We start from the raw sequence: 18,688 nt of genomic DNA on the forward strand, positions 1-18,688 counted from the left end.
ATTTTGTGGTTATTACAGACGAGATGGGGTTGGAAGTTTCGGGGTTTCGTTAAGACGGATGAATGTACGCATACTAGGATGGAGGTATGTTTTAAAAGCAAGTGGAGGGAGGGCCACACGCCATCTCATCTGATATCTTACACTTGCCATATTATATACACAAGATACAAAAAGTGTTAAATGTCTCCAGCAAAAATTTCATTACGAGTGACGCAATGGTTCATCACTAATTTCGGCCAATCATGATGCGCTAAATTTCTGTAATGTAGGATTTGTTTTATAAGTCGCTCGCGGCGGCCCTGCACTTACGGTAATAAAAGTGAAATATGCACACAGATAAAAGAAGATAGTATTAGTAAACAAGGTGCCTGAGGTTCAAATGTATGATTTTCTGGAATTTTCAACAATTTTGGAATTATTTTTCTCATGAATTGTGAATTTTCATCAATTCTGTGACTTTTTTCGCTCTTACCAATTTCTAATTTCTCAAATCTGGAAATATTCCTCTCATTAATCCCGAATTTCGATCAATTCTAGATTTATTTCTCTCATTGATTCTGAATTTCGATCAATTCTAGATTTATTTCTCTCATTGATTCTGAATTTTGATCAATTCAAGGATTGTTTTTTCTCTCAATTATAAATTTTCATTAATTCTGGAATTATTTTTCTCTAGTTAATTTTGAATCCCCATCAATTCTGTGATTTTTTTCCCTGATTTATTCCGAGTTTTCATTGGTGGCGGAATTTATCTTTCAATTATTTCTCATCATATTGATCTCTCATTATTGATCTCATCAGGCTTCAATTTTCGTTAGTTTTGGAACATTTATATTTTTTTTCATCACCGAAAACTTTTCTCCAGTTCTAAATATTCAGATTCATAATTTCAATTAAATTTCGGTTGTGTGAAATGAATATTTTTCAGTACTCTCTTGTATTTATTGGGATAATGCATAATTCTTTGGAAGCCCGATTTCTCTCCCCCTCAACAAAATACATAAAAGTTTTGCCCCTGATAGAGGCGACCCTGTTTACAGGTCACGTTCGAAAAATATAGGGTGTGGGAAATGAATGCAGATAAAGTTAACTCACATTATTTAATTACAAACAAACATTCACATTCAACCATTAGGAAAATTGCATAATTTTTTTATTTCAATAACGTCCGAAATAATTTCAGGAACCATGACCATTCTTACGCTTGTTGCTTTTTGTCCATTTACGGTGTTTGGCATCCCTTGGTCATAAATCCTTGCACAATGTCGCAAAGCAAATCAGGTCGCTTCTTGAAAATCGGGCGTTGGCTTTGGAAATATTCTTCAGAAAGATTTTTACAGAAATATTCAAGAGCATGGCTGCGGAGTTCTTGAGCATTATGAAGGTCTGCACTCAAAAGGACTTGGCAGATGTTCTCGTTATCAAGAAGCGATTTCAGATAATTGTAACAGTATAATTTCAGGTCACTCACCTCATATTTGTCACTAGCTCGCAGCATTTCCAAAGCCAGATCGAAGTCCATGTTAGACACAGTTCCGGAGTAAATAAATTCCAGAAAGGAATCGATCGTGTCTTTATCGAAGTCGGTAATTTCCACGCGGCGAGTGTCTTTCTCTAGTGTTTTATGTTTGAACATGGCCAGAAACACTTTGGAACGCGCACCAAGAACAGCTGCATGTACAGATATCTCTTGTCCTCGCACAGAAACGACGCAATCGGCGTTTTCTTTGCTGACCCACAGCTTCTTGAAATCGTCAGCCAACTTTACCATGGGCATTATTTCTGCACCGCGATAAATACAAACACTATCTTTCACACAAGTTGCGTAATAAGTCACATCCACGTTGAATACCAAAACATCGTCGATCAATCTAGTTTTCAAATCTCTTGCATGAATAGTTGTAACATAACCAGAAGTTGTAGAAATGTCCCACTCATCAGATTTTCGATCGAATAAAACCTGATTATCAGTATTAAGTAGTGAAATACCATATTTGCATTTAAAATTTTCAGTTTTTTTTGCTAAACAAAGAAAACAGGAAACGAATCCTTTGCAGTTTACTGTTTCTCCACCTGGATACACTAATAAATACCACTCTGAGCCAGTTTCTTCCATCTTAAACATTTCGCTCCGGTGACATTTCCCAACCCTGGAATCAAGCGAACTGAAACGTGGTATTGTCCACTTACATTTGAAGTTTATCAAGACCCCTCCAGATACTTTCGATTGATCGAACTTTGAAGACATAGGGAAAAGTTCAACGCAAACAGACGCACATACAAAAAGAAACTTTCACATCGCCTAACGAAATCAAAAATGAATTATACGCGCCGAAACTCGTTATCTTCCTGCTACTGATAAAATTGCTTATCCTGTCGAATTCCGATATCAGCAGCCAACTTCACGAAAAGAGATAAATTCAGCTGCCGAGCACGAAGACTTCTCGCTGATTACTCCAGATAAACTTACGTTAATACTTTCCAGTAATACGGCCGGATTTTTATTAAATGCCAAAATTTTTGATTTGAATTAGGTTTTATTTATTCGAGAGTTTTTTGTTCCGTGAACGAATGTGAAATTTTTCATTTGCAATTCGTTACTACGAATAAATATGAAATTTCTGATCTGAACGTTTTTTACGAGTATGTTTCTGATTTCTTTTCGCGAAATTTCGATTATTTTACGCGAAATTTACGTATTCTTATTTTGGGACATAGAAAATGTGAGTAATTCAGATTTTTTGATTATACGTTTACATTTAAGTTCTTAAACTATAGACATTTAAATGAATTCTGACTTTTTGAGTATTTAAATAAAATTTAATTTTTTTTAAATATGTGTCCGATATTTCTTATTATTTTTTGACGAACAATCGTTGAAACTGACATCTATGATCTTTTAAGTTTGCCTAATATCTCACCAGATGGCAGAATCAAATGCAATTTTATTTTTGTTTAACCTGAAAGTCAATTTTGATTTAAATACGTGGGTAACGTATACGTATAGTTTTGTACACTGTTCTAACTTGTGACAAAAAAAAAATTACCATCAATGGGTTTAACAAAAACTCAACAAGTATTTACCAACAATTTTACCACGTAAATAATTACGATCTCTAATTAATAAACTTATTTTAATGTTTATTCTTTTTATGCAAGCATGTTCTTATTTGAATGGAATTTAACACTAGAAAGACGGACGGGGGTCGGTGTGACACTGCACTGTCTTATCTCAAATAAGAATGAACCAAAATGCTTTCAAATTTCTCGCCTTTTTCTAAACTATCACGTTCGTAGCGTACGCGAAAGCTTTTTTATTTCATTATCTTTTCTACCAACGGAAATATATATATAGAAAGACGCAGGGTGGGGGGGGAGGACACTGGCCGTCAAACATATTTTAGAACACATTCACCGTATAATACCAACATTGTCACAATTGATTTTGTAAGGTCGAAATTTTTCTGATAGCCTCTTTGTGCACATATAAACTGAAGAGCCAAAAAAACTGGTTCACCTGCCTAATATCGTGTAGGGCCCCCGCGAGCCCGCAGAAGTGCCGCAACACGACGTGGCATGGACTCGACTAATGTCTGAAGTAGTGCTGGAGGTAATTGACACCATGAATCCTGCAGGGCTGTCCATAAATCCGTAGAAGTAAGAGGTGGTGGAGATCTCTTCTGAATAGCACGTTGCAAGGCATTCCAGATATGTTCAATAATGTTCATGTCTGGGGATTTAGGTGGCCAGCGGAAGTGTCTAAAGTCAGAAGAGTGTTCCTGGAGCCACTTTAGCAATTCTGGACGTGTGGAGGTGTCGCATTGTCCTGCTGAAATTGTCCAAGTCCGTCGGAATGCACAATGGACATGAATGGGTGCAGGTGATCAGACAGGATGCTTACGTACCTGTCACCTGTCAGAGTCGTATCTAGACGTATCAGGGGTCCCATATCACGCCAACTGCACACGCCCCATACCATCACAGAGCCTCCACCAGCTTGAACAGTCAGTCCCCCTGTTGACATGTAGGGTCCATGGATTCATGAGGTTGTCTCCATACCCGTACACGTCCATCAGCTCGAAGCAATTGGAACCGAGACTCGTCAGACCAGGCAACGTGTTTCCAGTCCTCAACAGTCCAATGTCGGTGTAGTCGGGCCCAGGCGAGGCGTAAAGCTTTGTGCCGTGCAGTCATCAAGGGTACACGAGTGGGCCTTCGGCTCCGAAAGCCCATATCGATGATGTTTCGTTGAATGGTTCGCACGCTGACACTTGTTGATGGCCCAGCATTGAAATCTGCCGCAATTTGCGGAAGGGTTGCACGTCTGTCACGTTTAATGATTCTCGTCAGTCGTCCCGTTCTTGCATGATCTTTTTCCGGCCGCAGCGATGTCGTAAATTTAATTTTTCACCGGATTCCCGATATTCACGGTACACTCGTGAAATGGTCGTACGTGAAAATCCAAATTTCATCGCTACCTCGGAGATGCCATGTCCCATCTCTCGTGCGCCGACTATAACACCACGTTCAAACTCACTTAAATCTCGATAACCTGCCATTGTAGCAGCAGTAACAGATCTAACAACTATGCCAGACACTTGTTGTGTTATATAGGCGTTGCCGACCGCAGCGCCGTACTCTGATTGGTTCCATATCTCTTTATTTGCATACGCATGCCTGTACCAGCTTTTTTGGCTCTTCAGTTTAATACGATATAATCCCCCATGAAACTTTATTTTACCTTCATAATTATTTGCAGGTGTCGGTCAGAAGGTGTCTCAGCTTTTGTTGTCAAGTATTTTTGTTATTTATCTAATACAATTTTTGTTCTGCACGTGCTTAAGATTGCTGTGGAAATGGCCAAAAGATACAGATTCACCGAAGATAAAACTTTTCAGAACGTGGCAAAGATTGTGTGTGATAAGAAGTAACTATTGATGGTGAGAATTCAGAGGACAGAAAACTACCCGATGCAAAAACTTTGCGAAGTAAGCGACTGCCCGAGCGCAATGGGGTGCTCTGCCCTTCCGTCATACAATCCTTGCCCAATCAAATTTCTGATTGCGCCTTTTGCCATATGATTTTATGCAATTTTCTATGATTATTTATTATCCGTACCCGTTGCACTTTGAATTTCACTTGTTTTACATTTCTTCGTTTTACGTCATTTTTAATTTCCTGTCACTATATGTAATCTTTGACGTATCAATAAATATTGGTTTTGCCGGAGATGTCCTGGACCTCCTCCCTCCGGGGACGACGAAGAACTTACGTTGCTTCTTGCGACAGAGCCTGGGTGTCTCGCAGTTTCTCCAGTATAAACTTCACAGAGCTAGAATTAAATCTGAGAGTGTAAACAATAGATTTTTTACATTGAATCGTCGCTGAAAAATGACCCTAAAAATGTTGGTCTTTCTGCACTATCAAAAATAGAAATGTTCCTTTAAATATGAAGTTTAATAATAATTTTTTGTCGACTAACTTCTGATATTAAAACTGCATTTGTCTAGTTACATCACCAGACAAATGAGATCTATTTCTCCAATACGGCTTTTCCTAATGCTTAATGTTGTTACCATTGATAATGTTTCTGTAGATGATATTGTTCGTAGTATGAAGAAGCTTAAAGGCTCTTCTTCTCTCGGTATGGATGGTGTTCCGTTTTATATACAGTCGAATCCCGTTATAACGAACTCCAAGAGACCAGACAAATCACTTCGTAATAACGAAATTTCGTAATAAAGGAATTCGAGGTATTTACATTTCTCCTACGTAAACGTATTTGGGGGAGTTAGAAAAATGTTCGCTAAAACGAGATTTTCGCTATAACGGTATTCGTTAAAATGTGATTCGACTGCAGTTAAAGCTTGTGCTATAAATTTTGTTTTTCCGTTGCTAGTTATTTTCAATATATCAATTGGTACCAAAATTTTTCCTGCCGAGCGGAAGAGAGCAAAAGTTGTCCCCATTTTCAAAAAAGGTGACAAATCTTGTATTGAGAATAATTATAGACAATTATTATACTATAATAGTACTAGTAAACTTACTAGTACTATTATAGTATACTAGTAATACTAGTAAACTTACTAGTACTATTATAGTATACTAGTAATACTAGTAAACTTACTAGTACTATTATAGTATACTAGTAATACTTACTATAGAGATAATTATAGACCTATTGTTATTTTATCTCCGCTAAAATCTTCGAATCGATATTACAAAAAAAAAAAAAAAAAAAGAATTCAATCAGGTCAAGTACTGTATTTCCGCGAATCAACATGGTTTTTTCAATGGTAGGTCATGTCACTAATCTCCTGAGTCGTAATGCCTGTATTATCGACGCCATACATAACAAACGACAACTTGATGTCATATATACTGATCTTTCAAAAGCTTTTGATCATATTCATCATCATGAAATTCTTATTACCAAAATTAGTAAAATCGGTTTCAACTATGACTTATTGAATTTGTTCAGTTCCTACTTATCCAACAGAGTGTTGTATATATCCTATAAATCCAATTTAAGCTAGGGTTTTGTTGCTAGTTCTGGTATACCTCAAGGATCTGTCCTAGACCCGTTACTATTCATCATTTTTATCAATGACTAGCTATAATACCCGGCGTTGCCCGGGTTTTCTTCAATGGGGCTGTTAGAAACACGTGATATCTCCCTCTTTCTTTGAAAATGACATGCAAACCGTGTCTAAAGTTAACCAATATGGCGACTTCCTGCGCGACTCATGAAATAACCAAATCTAGATTTAAAGAAACGTGGAAATGAAGAGTTTCCCCCCCCCCTTTTTTTTGATGGACGCTAGGTATTTCGATTCCCTCCCCCTGAACTTCGAGTTATCCATCTCTGCCTGTTTCAGCTTTCAAAAATGCTTAATTAAAGCTGTGGAATTTTTTCGATGTACTTTATGGGTCCATAATTAATTTTAAAACATCCTAAACCATATGAATTTATGCAGTTGAATATCAAAAGACAATACGGAGACATTAATTTTCACGCTGGAGAAGATGTAAATAAAAAGTTGAAATCAATGTTATTGCATGAATGTCCAACTCAAAGTAGGTCCGGCTAATTACTTCGTATTTAATCTCCTGGGCTTCGTATATCTATCTCCAAGCGACCTCAATATTTCAAAAATCGAGAATTCTATTCAATTTTTAAAATTATTGATGGGGCGGAAAACACCACCAAATTTCCGCATTTCTACAGTAAAATCGGCAATTTTAACACTGATTTCTATGGGAATCATCCTTTGCCTGACCCTCAAACTGATGCGGATGATGATTATGACGTCTATTCAAAAAGCCTCATTACTGAGAGTATATTGAAAAAGTGGCCAACCATTGTAAAGGCATAAACTATTATACAAATACTAACAGGATTAGAGAAGTGACAAACCATTATAAAGGCATATACACGTCTGAAACGCATTGCTAGGGAACCACGGTAACCAAAGTAAACGTTCGGAAAGTGATTGTTGAGGCCCAAAAACCATTGTTGCCCGACAGTTTTTTGCCCATTTGGGGCATTTGCGCTGGTCTGACGGTAGTAGCCTATCGTTCAAGTCGGGTCACATTTGGTATATATGCAAAATTTGGCGACGATCGATCTAAAATTGTAGATTTGTATAGAGAACATACACACACACACGGAAAATAAATTTTATATATATAGATTTATCCGCACTTTTCAAAAATTGTCTACTCTTTGCTGATGATTTAAAGATTTTTAAAAGTATTGATTGTATTGATGTATGTTATAGCCTTCAAAATGAGCTGTCTTTACTTCACGAATGGTGTTTACTTAATAGACTTAATCTCAATATTGATAAATGTTTTGTTCTTCCACTCACTCAAAAAAAGAATCCAATCTTTTTTACGTATGGCATTAATAATAGCCAACTGCTTAGAAGAACCTCTGCGACCGATTTGGGAGTTATTTATAGTACCAATTATAACTTTGCTGATGACATTATAAATCTTTGTTCTGTGCCGTATAAAAACCTTGGCTGCTTAAAAGAATGTCGAGAGATTTTAACGATAGTAATACTTCAATATCCCTTTTTCATACGCTTATAAGATCTAAACTGGAATATGCTTCAATTATCTGGAACCCATTTTACGCTTGCCATAGTATGAGTCTTGGAATTATTCAAAACAGTTTTCTAAGGTATTTATATTTTAAAAAACATGGTCCTTATAACAATATTCTATCTGCCACTCGTCTACGAAACAGTTTCCATGTGATTAGTTTACAAAAACGCAGAGACTGCTCGCTCGTTATTTTTTTTTTCAAGAAACTGTTGACTAACCAAATTTATTGCATACCCATTCTTAACGAAATCTGTTTCAATATTAAGTGCCACAACACAAGATCTAATTGCTTATTTGCCGTCAAAACATTCAACACTACTATTAGTAATTACTGTGCTGTAAACAGATTTTCCGAATTTTATAATGAGCTTCCTCGACATCTGGATATTTTTCATTCGTCTGTTACCGACTTCGGAAGATTTTTGCTGTGATTGCGTTATATGCAGTATATCTTTGTGTAGAGTTTTTGTATTTTGCGTAATTTTTGTTACTTTTTTTATCTTTTGTGTACTTTATCATTTAGTCGTATTTTCTATTCTGCGCTAATTTTTATTTCTACTGCAAGCTGTAATTGGGGTTTTTAACCTGTCAGCTATGTATTTTAAATAAATAAATAAATGTCTTCATCCTCAAATAAGATACATACAAAACAATGAAAAGAGTACAAATTAATTTGAAGAAAAACGTATTTTAATACCGATTGAATTCCTGTAAACTGAATATGAAAATTTCAAAAGATAAAAAAATATATCATGTTCAAAATTCCATAAAATGATGGTTTTTTTTTTTTTCGAAACTGTAGAAAATTGTACATCATGTTCGACGCCTCGACATCGAACAAGGACCAGGCAGTGGAATATTTCCATCAACAGCGACATCGTATTTATTCGAAAAACCCTTATAGACATTTTTATTTCATGTGAGGCTTGTTGAATGAATTGTTCATTGAAAAATCATAATCTGTCAACGTTCATGATGTATTTTCTCCGTCATCGTGCCGTTAAATCAAGTCTTCTGTCAGTTTTCCTCGAGTGATTTGCCCAATTCCCGCGTAATGTATGCGGAATTTCACAATATAATTGATTACGGCTCAGCAAGGGGTTCGTGAGGAAACTGCTGTCGGTAGATCTAGGACAGTGTTTCTCAACCGCCGGGCCCTGACATCAGTTAAACCGGGCCGTGAATAGCTCACCGCTTCATTTTTACCCATTTATACCCCATTAGGCTGGTGTACGCCCGGGCCTTCCACTCACAGAAGAAATCAACTGGGCCGCGGGCTTCCAAATGTTGAGAACCACTGATCTAGGAGACACTCCACGTCTCCCGAATCGTTTACGGCTGTGTCAATACAGTCGCAATCAGTGTGTACTTGAGTGTGAAAGAAAAAAAAAACATTGGCCCGGTGGATATAATTTTTGACGGGAGTTGATTTGGTCCTTTGCGGTTTTCCTGATTTCAAATCACAAATTTTAGTCGAATCCTCTTTCAAAAAAAAAAAAAAAAAAAAAAGACTTCGCCCCTACAAATTTTTTTTCACTTTCATTTCGGAAGATGGGTAAAACTAGATTGACCAGATGAGGTACCTGAGAGACCGGGACAGATAACGGAATTCCTAATTAAAAAACTGGACAAAATGCGGAATCCATTAATGAAAACCGGGATACCTTAACGTCTGGACACACATATCCGCCCCGTGCGTCGGCCGAGTGTAGGTAATCACTCGGTAAAAGAACAGCACAATGCTAAGCAATGCAGCCGTTCACACTTCTCCGCACCGTAGCCGAGCACCGTCACCAAGTAGTTTATTTTAAATTTCTACGTTGACTGTGAGATCTCGGGAAAGAAAGAGAGAGAGAGCGCAGATTTTTTTATAAAAGAGGAGAGAGCGCTCATTTATTTTATGTCGCTTCTCAATTTTCATCAATTGCTGAATTATTATTTCCATTTATTTCTTGATTTTAATCAATTTCGGCATTTTATTACTTTTATTAATTCTAAACTCTCAATAGTTCTGGAATTATTTCTCCCAATTATTTTTAATCCCTAGATTCTAAATTTTTCATTAGTTTCGGAAACCGTTTCTCACATTAGTTTAAAATTATCTCCACCGATTTTTGTGTTAATTAACATTTAATTGTGTGTTAAATTATTATTTTTTTTTTTTGTATGGATATTTCTCAGCGTTAACTGGAACATTGAAAATAAGTGATTTGAAATTATTATCGTAATACTGCCGAAGTTTCGGCATTTAGTACAAGTTTCATGGCTTTCACATGAGCTTAAAATATTCCCTTTCAGACTAAACACCCCTCCCCCCTATGCTTATTGATTTTGTCTCCATTTACCATCTGCAGAGGGACAAATTTTGGGTTTAGAAGACTCCATTTACACACACAAAGTAAGATATTATTCTCTCGGAATTCGACTCCATCTGCCCCTACAGATGATGACACATCCTCCAACAGGACTCCTGGCTGAGATCTTTGGTGGGTTTCTAGATCGGGCTTTTCATGGGGATTCTGTCTAGTTAATTTATGGAGTGAAAAAAAGAGATAACAATCGTCGTAGTTCCCGGGGCTGGTGCTCTGTCACCACTCCTCCGCTGAACACTATTCGGTGTCCTGCCATCTCCACCCTTGTGAAGGCCATGACATCCGACATTGCTGTTCAAGAGACTGGGACTTGGGCAATAAATGCTTTAAATTATCGAATACTGTTATGTAAGCGGAAAAAACACCCTGGGAGACTAAACACTTCCAACGATTTCCACTATATGTGTCACCAATCGCAATGTGCAGAGGGACGAATCCTGGGTTAGAAGATTCTACATACGTACACAAAGTGGGATATGCGGTTTCTATGTAATTGTGAGGAAGGCTAGTATACACCCACAGCTGGGGTCTTATCGCAATTTGACACCATCTGCCCCAACAGATGACTGTTGATTCTGAAAAAAATAAAAGAATGTGGGGAAGAGTACTCTCTCCACAGGCATTTTTTACTTTTTTAGTGACTTTTTTTCTCAATATATCTCTCCAGGAAATTATTTCCTCTCTGCCAATGGCATATAAACAAAAAAATATATATACACAGTCAAATAGCACCCGGCCTGGCCATCTCTCTTTTTACTCTCAGCTGCTCTAAAGATTATTCTATAGTTCTTGCAAGTTGCTGTTTGGTACATACAAAACAATTAGTCCAAATAAAAATCACCACACACACACAGAGACAGAAAAAAAAACTCGCACGGTTCGATGGTACGGTGACAGCACGGGCTACACGCGGAAAGGTGTGGTCTGAAGGGGGACGAGCCGAGTCACGGCCAACTGATGCCCAAGCTACGGTCCTCGCACGGTGCAGATATGTGTGTCTAGACTTGTAAAAGGTTTCAACATATTTTGCCCACCCCCCTCACCGTTTTTATACATATTAGACGGAAATGTCGGCATCTAAATTTGCAACACCTATCCAATTACAGAATTCAAAGAAACGACGAAAAATTCGTTCATACAAAAGAATTTTTTAAAATAAATTGATGAAAGAAATGATTCAAGAATGGAAATTATTTCGTAATTCACAAAAATTTTTCAACTAATGGATAGTTGAGTAATTACAGAATTAGTGAATGAAATAATTTCGGAATTTTGACGGTAGAAATTATTTCATAACTTGTTGGAAAAAAATATTCCAAATTGAAAGAAATTGAAATTACGAAAAAAATTAATGAAAATTAGTGATTCCAAAATATATTGAAGGAAATAATGACAAAATAAAAGGTATAGTTTTCAGAATAAATGAAGACTCATTATTTTTGTCCCCAAACTGAGGTGTCCTGTAGGCACTTGTGTTAAGGGGGGCCATTCAAGTATTACGTAAGCAGATTTTCAGCCATTTTTTTACCTCCCCCCCCCCCCCTCAGCAAAATTTCGTCAGCAGCTTAGAATATTTCATATCTTCAAAAAGGGTGGTTGATGACGTAAGCAACCTTCAAACCCCCCCCCCCCTGTCATCAAAAGTCAGCAAATCCGAACCCCCCCCCCCCTCCCCTCGATGCTGACGCAATACTTGAATGACCCCTAAGATGTTACTGTACCCTTGTAAACATGGATTCTAAATACAGTCGGGCCCGTCTAAACGGATGAACTTCTCCCCTTCAGCAAAATTTCTCCCCTGGAGAGACTCAAAGTCCCTCGCATAATATGATAATTTCAACTTTTTCCAGCTTAATCGAATATCAAGCTTCACATGTTAACTGTTAGCTATACACATGTTTTTATCGAATGAAATATTTGAAATATATAGAAAACATTTCACCAAGATAAATGCACATGAGAGTAGATGCTGCCCTCTCCCCAAGTATTAAAACTGTCTTCAATACGTACATTTAATTATTTTTATTTTGTTGAACCAATAGAGGGCACTAACTTTCATTTTAACATAATTTTCATTTCATTTTTGATGTCTGATTTAATTGAGAAGCTTTATTAATATTGATCCTTTTCATCAGTTTTCAATATACAAACTACACTAACGTTGTATAGAATATTTAACGTTGCCTGATATTGTGCACTAGAATCGTTGATATTCGATTAAGGGCCGTATTCACCGAAATGGTTTAAACTGTTCTTATATAGAATTTTTGAGAAACGAAGTGATATCGGAAGAGCGAGTTGCTCTGGCTCATGCCGAACTTGGCTTAGAAAAAACCAAGAGACCAAACAAGTTCGTCGCTGAAGAGCCTTGTATTGCCACAGCGAGTGATTTAATGGCCAATCATAAGATTGATAAACGACGCATGCTTGAAAAGACTGACGAATCTTGTATATTTTTTGATAAATTTCATTCGTCAGACAAGTGTTTTAAGACAAGCTCACTATCATACGATGAAAAGCGAAATTTGATTATGAAAAGGGAGTTTGTTTTGCATGCCTTAAGAGAAATCATGTCTCACGAAATTGCAGAGCCATAGTCAGATGTTCTAATTGCAATAAAAGACATTTGTGTGTGTGTCGGTAATGTGTGAAGGAGACTTTCCCACAGAGGTTAAAAATTTAGAAAAACATCTTCCCACGCACATACACTGATTCGCGACACTATAGTCACAATTTTTGGATACATAAGAGATCAACATAGATTGGTTAAAAACCTGAATTTAACCAATCCGTCTCGATCTCTTATCAAAAAATTGTGACTAGTTTAAACCACGTCGGTGAATACCGCCCTAAGCGGGGCCGACTGTACCTCAGTGTGTGTTGGTAGACGCGGGCTTCGTGGAAAATTTGAATTTAGCCCGCGATGTCTGAAGGATTGAAGACTCCCTTGGAATGTCCCAGAATCACAGTCCCCCCCATACGGCCCCCAGGTAGAAAACCACTGGTCTAGAAAATAGTGGAAGAAATTTCATGGTGCACACATTTTTGATGAGCATACTATTTTATTTGAAATCGTTACGCATGACGATGAGTATATGAATCAACTATACATAAATTCACAATACATCATAATATCACAATATATCAATTTTACAGATGCACGGCAGATAATGGCAGGTCATCACCTCAACCATGTAAATAGTACTTTAATCTGGGGGGGGGGGGGGAAATCACTTCGAGAACTTATAACTGATTTCTAACGATGGGAACTGCATGTAAAATGTAAAATATGCACGTGTGCGTCTCGACAAAATCAGCGTAATTTAAAAAAGGGTTCAGCACGACGCTATTCATTTCGCCGTCTTTTGTTACTAGCATTGTCCTGTCCACCGAATTTGAGATGTTCAATCTTCTTGTACGTGATCATTTTCTGAACGATGTCGCAAACCAGTTCCGGCCTCGTCTTGAAGATCGAACGTTGGGCGGCGAAATTCTCCTCCGACATGTTATCGTAGATGTACTTCATGGCCTGGGTGCGGAGTTCCTGGGCGTTGTACACGTCTGCGTTCAACAGGACCAGGCAAACGTTGTCGTCGTTCAAAGAGAGCATCAGGTAACCGCTACAGTACGATTTCAAATCGCCGACCTCATACTCTTCGCTGGCCCGTAGAAGCTCCAAGGCAAGATCGACGTTCATTTGCAGGACGTTTCCGGAATAGATGAACTCCATGAAGGACTCCATCGTGTCTTTTTCGAAGTCGGTCACTTCCACGCGACGTGTGATGCCTTCCGTCGCACCCTGTCTCAACAGGGCATTGAAAACCTTCGAACGTGCACCGAGTACTATCGAATGAAAGGGGATGTCTTCTCCTCCCACCGATAAGACGGAATCCGTATTCTCTTTGCTTGTCCACAGGTTCCTGAAGTCATCGACCACCTTCAGCACCGGAGAAATTTCCGGGCAGCGATGAATGTAAGCATTGTCTTTGAAACAAGTGATGCAGTGAGAAAGATCGATCGCGATCACCAACGTGTCATCGACTAACACGGGCATCAGATCATCTCTCTTTATGGTTCTAGGGTAACCGTATCCGGATTGCAATGCGACTGTGCGCCACTCGTTCGATTCGGCTTGGAACAGATCGTCACCACGGGTATTACGCAGAGAGAGGCACAACTTGACTTTGACATTTTGTATCAGGTTTTTGACGCGGACGAAACACGAAACGTACCCTTCGGAAAATTCCGTTTCGCCTCCAGGATATATCTTCAAATACCATTCCAGTCCTTTCTCTTGAAGCTGAAACGTCTGGCTTAGATGTTGCGATCCGATAGCTTTATCCAACGAGCTGAACTGTTCGATGGTCCACGTACATCTGAAATAACCCTGGATGGTTCCGCATACTTGTAATGTGCCAGACTCCAGAGCCATTGGAGAAAACTTAGGATCCGCGATGCAATTCCAGAACACTTGCGGTAAAGCTGAATGATGCACGACGATTCGTTCAATCACCGTTTCGACTCTGAATGTGATTGGCGCTCGAAGATCACAAATCAAAATGAATGATTTGACATCTCATCTGTTCGAATTACGACGTCGCTTCTCCACTGGATTCTTGACAAAATGAGATTATACCAATCATTGACTTCGGCTGCAGGAGTTTCAAGTTGGTCATGGTGTTTATCTTCCTTGCGCGAGAATCTTTTCCGTATGATGCAGAATATTATTTATATATACATCGGCTGGTCTAAGAAAATGGCTTCGAAAAAGTAATTGCGTAATGTCGGGGGATATTCCATATTCCAGAGCCGAATTCATGTCTATGAAATAAATTAATGACACCTAAAAAATTTACAAGATCATAATCGGCCTTTATGTGCCGAGCATGTCACGAATGCCGTTAAAACGCGTCGAGTTGGCTGATTTTGACTACTTTCGATACAGTGCAGTACCTAGGTGTGGCCAGAGTGGCGTGGTGGTAAGATACTCCTCTACCGCTTGTGAAGGTTGTTGTCACGGTTCCCGGTTCGAACCCAAGGGAGGAAATAGATAAGATATTTCCCCTAATGAACTTGAGGCGATACCCACACACCAATAGACAGCGCCTTCATTTCCAACCCATCTCATTTAATGGCAGTAAATTGCAATATAGCGATATGGCCAGAGTTGGTGAAGTAAAGTACCTAGGTGTGACTGTAACCAAGTCAGACCTCAGCATTCATTTTTTGGAATTTTCAAAATGTTTTTATACATTTTTGATACTTAAAAATTGCATTGCAAAACCTAGGCATATCAGCAAATCTCAATTTTCTTCAAATTTTAATTTTTTTTGGGAAGAAATAATTCACGTGATATGGAAATGATGAAATTTATAAGAAATTTTTTTTTTTCTCCCGTTTCTCAGTACTTAATTACCGCACTACTATTTAACTGTGCACGCACCTCGTACACATTCCACTACGGAATTTCTAACGAATCGGCACATGCCGAAGAATGCGTGTTATAAGTGTATGTGTGGCCCTAACGTATTTATGTTGTCGAGTTGTTTCGTGTTCACTTGTTTGTGCTCACTTCACTTGTTTCGTGCGCCCATCTGCCATCAATTTTCTGAAATGAAGATGGAAATGCTTGAATTTTCTTGTTATGTTAGTATCGTGTTGCTGGTCTGCCTGCTCTCTGCGGAGAAACTTTTTCAAATGGGAGACCGGCTCGCATTCGCTCCTCAAAGCTGGAAAACCGCAGAAAACGAATTTCAGTCGACCATCCCTGTGCCGTCGGCGGCACGATGCCCACACGACCGCCCAATTTAATTCAAAGCTCCATTTATAGTCTTGTCAAACAAGTGAAGTGTAATGAATGAACGTGTTACAATCATTTATTCATTACACTTCATTCACTATGAGTTGAGAAAAAACTCAGTTAAAAAAAATTGATTGCAGATGGCAGCGCTACACATAACAAACAAACTTCACGGAAGGTTCACGATACATACACATTCCAACACGTACCAATTCGTTATAAGTTTGCAGCCAAGATGATGCAGGATATGTTCATCTTCACATACAATTTTTACAGGAATTTTATTGCGAAGTGTTACGTAACAAATCACACTTTTCCCGGAAGAACTTTCTCCTGGAAGATAACTCAAAAACTCGCTGCAAGTTCAACTGTAAGTGCTGCTCTCTGATGGGCGCCTCTTAAGGGGACACAGGACTTTTGAACGATCAAAAAATTGAATTTTTTTTTTAATTTTAAAAAATTCTACAGAGATCTTCCTCAACATTTTGATACCTCACTTTTTGTTCTACGAGCAGTAGAAATCGAGATAGATGGGACTATGTGTGACGCGAAAAATTCAAATTTCACAAGTTTAAAGGGACTTCGAGCCACGTGCCCCCCATGTTTATCTCATGTTTCGCGTTTAAATATATTTGTTAGACTTTTTTCTGCTCCATCAACATCAAAATATCTCATGAGTCTTTTTTCCTTTTTCTTCATTGAGTTGAAGGAAAAAACTTACACCTTTTTTATGTTTACATATGCTCTCTTCGTGCACGTGCCTCTGCGAGCCTATCATGTTGTTTTGTGTTACACTACAATTTAGTTTATAATTGTTTCTCAATGATATTTCATGAGTGGTTATTTGTTAGTGTAGTTAATGTTTAGTGAAATTACCCTTTAATTAATCATATCAGAAACATATATAAAAGCTACATGAACCTAGATTGTGTGCTGTGTGGTGGTGAAGAAAAAATATCAAAGACGTGAAATTGTGTATTGAACATACCAAAATATTTAGATCAAGTTATGTGCAACAGCAGTTCATATCTTCAGTGAATATTATTACTGTGATTACAATCTCAACAATGAATATAAAACCATTTTCACATGAAATGGGGAAAAAATTCCATTGAAATATCACTAAACACAATAAAGGCAATGCAAAATTCATATTCATGTGTAGTGTTGTGTGTAATTTGTTGTGAATTCCCGTGTTGTGATGTTGGGCATCAGAAATAAGTTTACACCAAGTGAATGATAAGAAAAACCTGATTTTCAAAAGATTTTTCTTCCAATCATAATAATGTGTTATGCACTTGCATGTCTACATAATGAGATTTTTTGTTGATGGTTGTCGACAACTTTCACGTCTACTTAAACTTTTGCAGACTTTGGACACAGTGCTTATTTTCCAAAAGAAATTGTAATCATGTTTTTTGCATCACACCACAAAATATATTCATGCTAATGCCACTACTTGCCATAAAAATGAAAAAAAAAAAACCAGTATTGACAATTTTTTTTTACAACAGAATCAAAAATCAACGAGCCCTCGACCATTAGGTAAACTAATCTTTTTTTGTAAGTTTCCTTGGGTTTGTTGTTAATTCATCTCAAATATTACTCACAAAACACATTAAATGTATATTACAGACAGCAAAATAAATTTAAATCAATTTTTGCCTCATTAGTTCTTCAATCTGTGGCTTTTTGCAACTTTCTGTGTGTCGAGCGTCTGAAGCGGCAGGCATCTCAACGCATTAAAATGGCGAGTTTAAAAGTACGAAAACATGATGTCAATGTTAAAAACTGATTATATTATTGAACATTGAAGTTATTCTCATGAATCTGTATGGTACTGTGTTTGAGAAAAACAGAATTTCATATAAATTCATACTCCGCAATCTTTGAACGCGTTTTTCTCAAAACATCAATTTTTGTAGTTGCGCGCATGATATCTCATACAAATACAATACAATTACAACGCCACAACAGGGCTGAACTATGCTTCCTTTTTTCATGAAATTTGTCTGGTATGTGTCCCTTACCTAGGCGCATAAAACGAACTAGAATGGCAGACATCCATCAAAATTTAAAATTTTTATTAAAATTAAAATTTTAAAAATTTCATAAAATTTGAAATTTTTGAATTTCTGAATTTTTTTAAATACTTCCACTTTACATATATTAAAGACCCTAGTTCATTGCATTGAACAAAAATTTTAGGATACAAAACAATTTTTTTTTATGGAGAAATTCAAATTTAGGGAGATGAAATTGCACGCGCAGTGGTGGTATGTATGATTATTTTTTTTAAAACATTTCAACTTTTGCAAATTTGCATCAAATTGCACATACTTTAAATGTGACCCTCAAAAATTTTAAGAAATAGGACAAATCGGAAATTTTTAATGAATTTTTA

The 18,688-nt window shown here is 37.5% G+C and overlaps 2 protein-coding genes across 2 annotated transcripts; both read right to left on the reverse strand.

Annotated features, from left to right (window-relative positions):
• Nucleotides 1–1,145: 1,145 nt before the first annotated feature.
• Nucleotides 1,146–2,290, reverse strand: LOC149084616 (speckle-type POZ protein-like). The gene has a single exon (XM_089235514.1). The coding sequence runs from the start codon at nt 2,246–2,248 to the stop codon at nt 1,223–1,225; it is 1,026 nt and encodes a 341-aa protein (XP_089091640.1). The 5' UTR covers nt 2,249–2,290; the 3' UTR covers nt 1,146–1,222.
• An 11,540-nt stretch (nt 2,291–13,830) lies between these two features.
• LOC149084617 (speckle-type POZ protein-like) lies at nt 13,831–14,916 on the reverse strand. The gene has a single exon (XM_089235351.1). It carries the CDS (start codon nt 14,914–14,916, stop codon nt 13,831–13,833), a length of 1,086 nt encoding a protein of 361 aa, XP_089091477.1.
• Between the last annotated feature and the right edge of the window lie 3,772 nt (nt 14,917–18,688).

Source organism: Pholcus phalangioides, unplaced genomic scaffold (genome assembly GCF_987345545.1).
Source record: "Pholcus phalangioides strain wild (caught in Gottingen) unplaced genomic scaffold, Ppha-v1.0 ptg000008l_1, whole genome shotgun sequence".
Taxonomy (NCBI): Eukaryota; Metazoa; Arthropoda; class Arachnida; order Araneae; family Pholcidae; genus Pholcus; species Pholcus phalangioides.

Bases quoted from the DNA above. Each gene is read 5' to 3' on its own strand.
- LOC149084617 (XM_089235351.1), bottom strand. From the start codon at position 14,916: ATGGCTCTGGAGTCTGGCACATTACAAGTATGCGGAACCATCCAGGGT.
- LOC149084616 (XM_089235514.1), bottom strand. From the start codon at position 2,248: ATGTCTTCAAAGTTCGATCAATCGAAAGTATCTGGAGGGGTCTTGATA.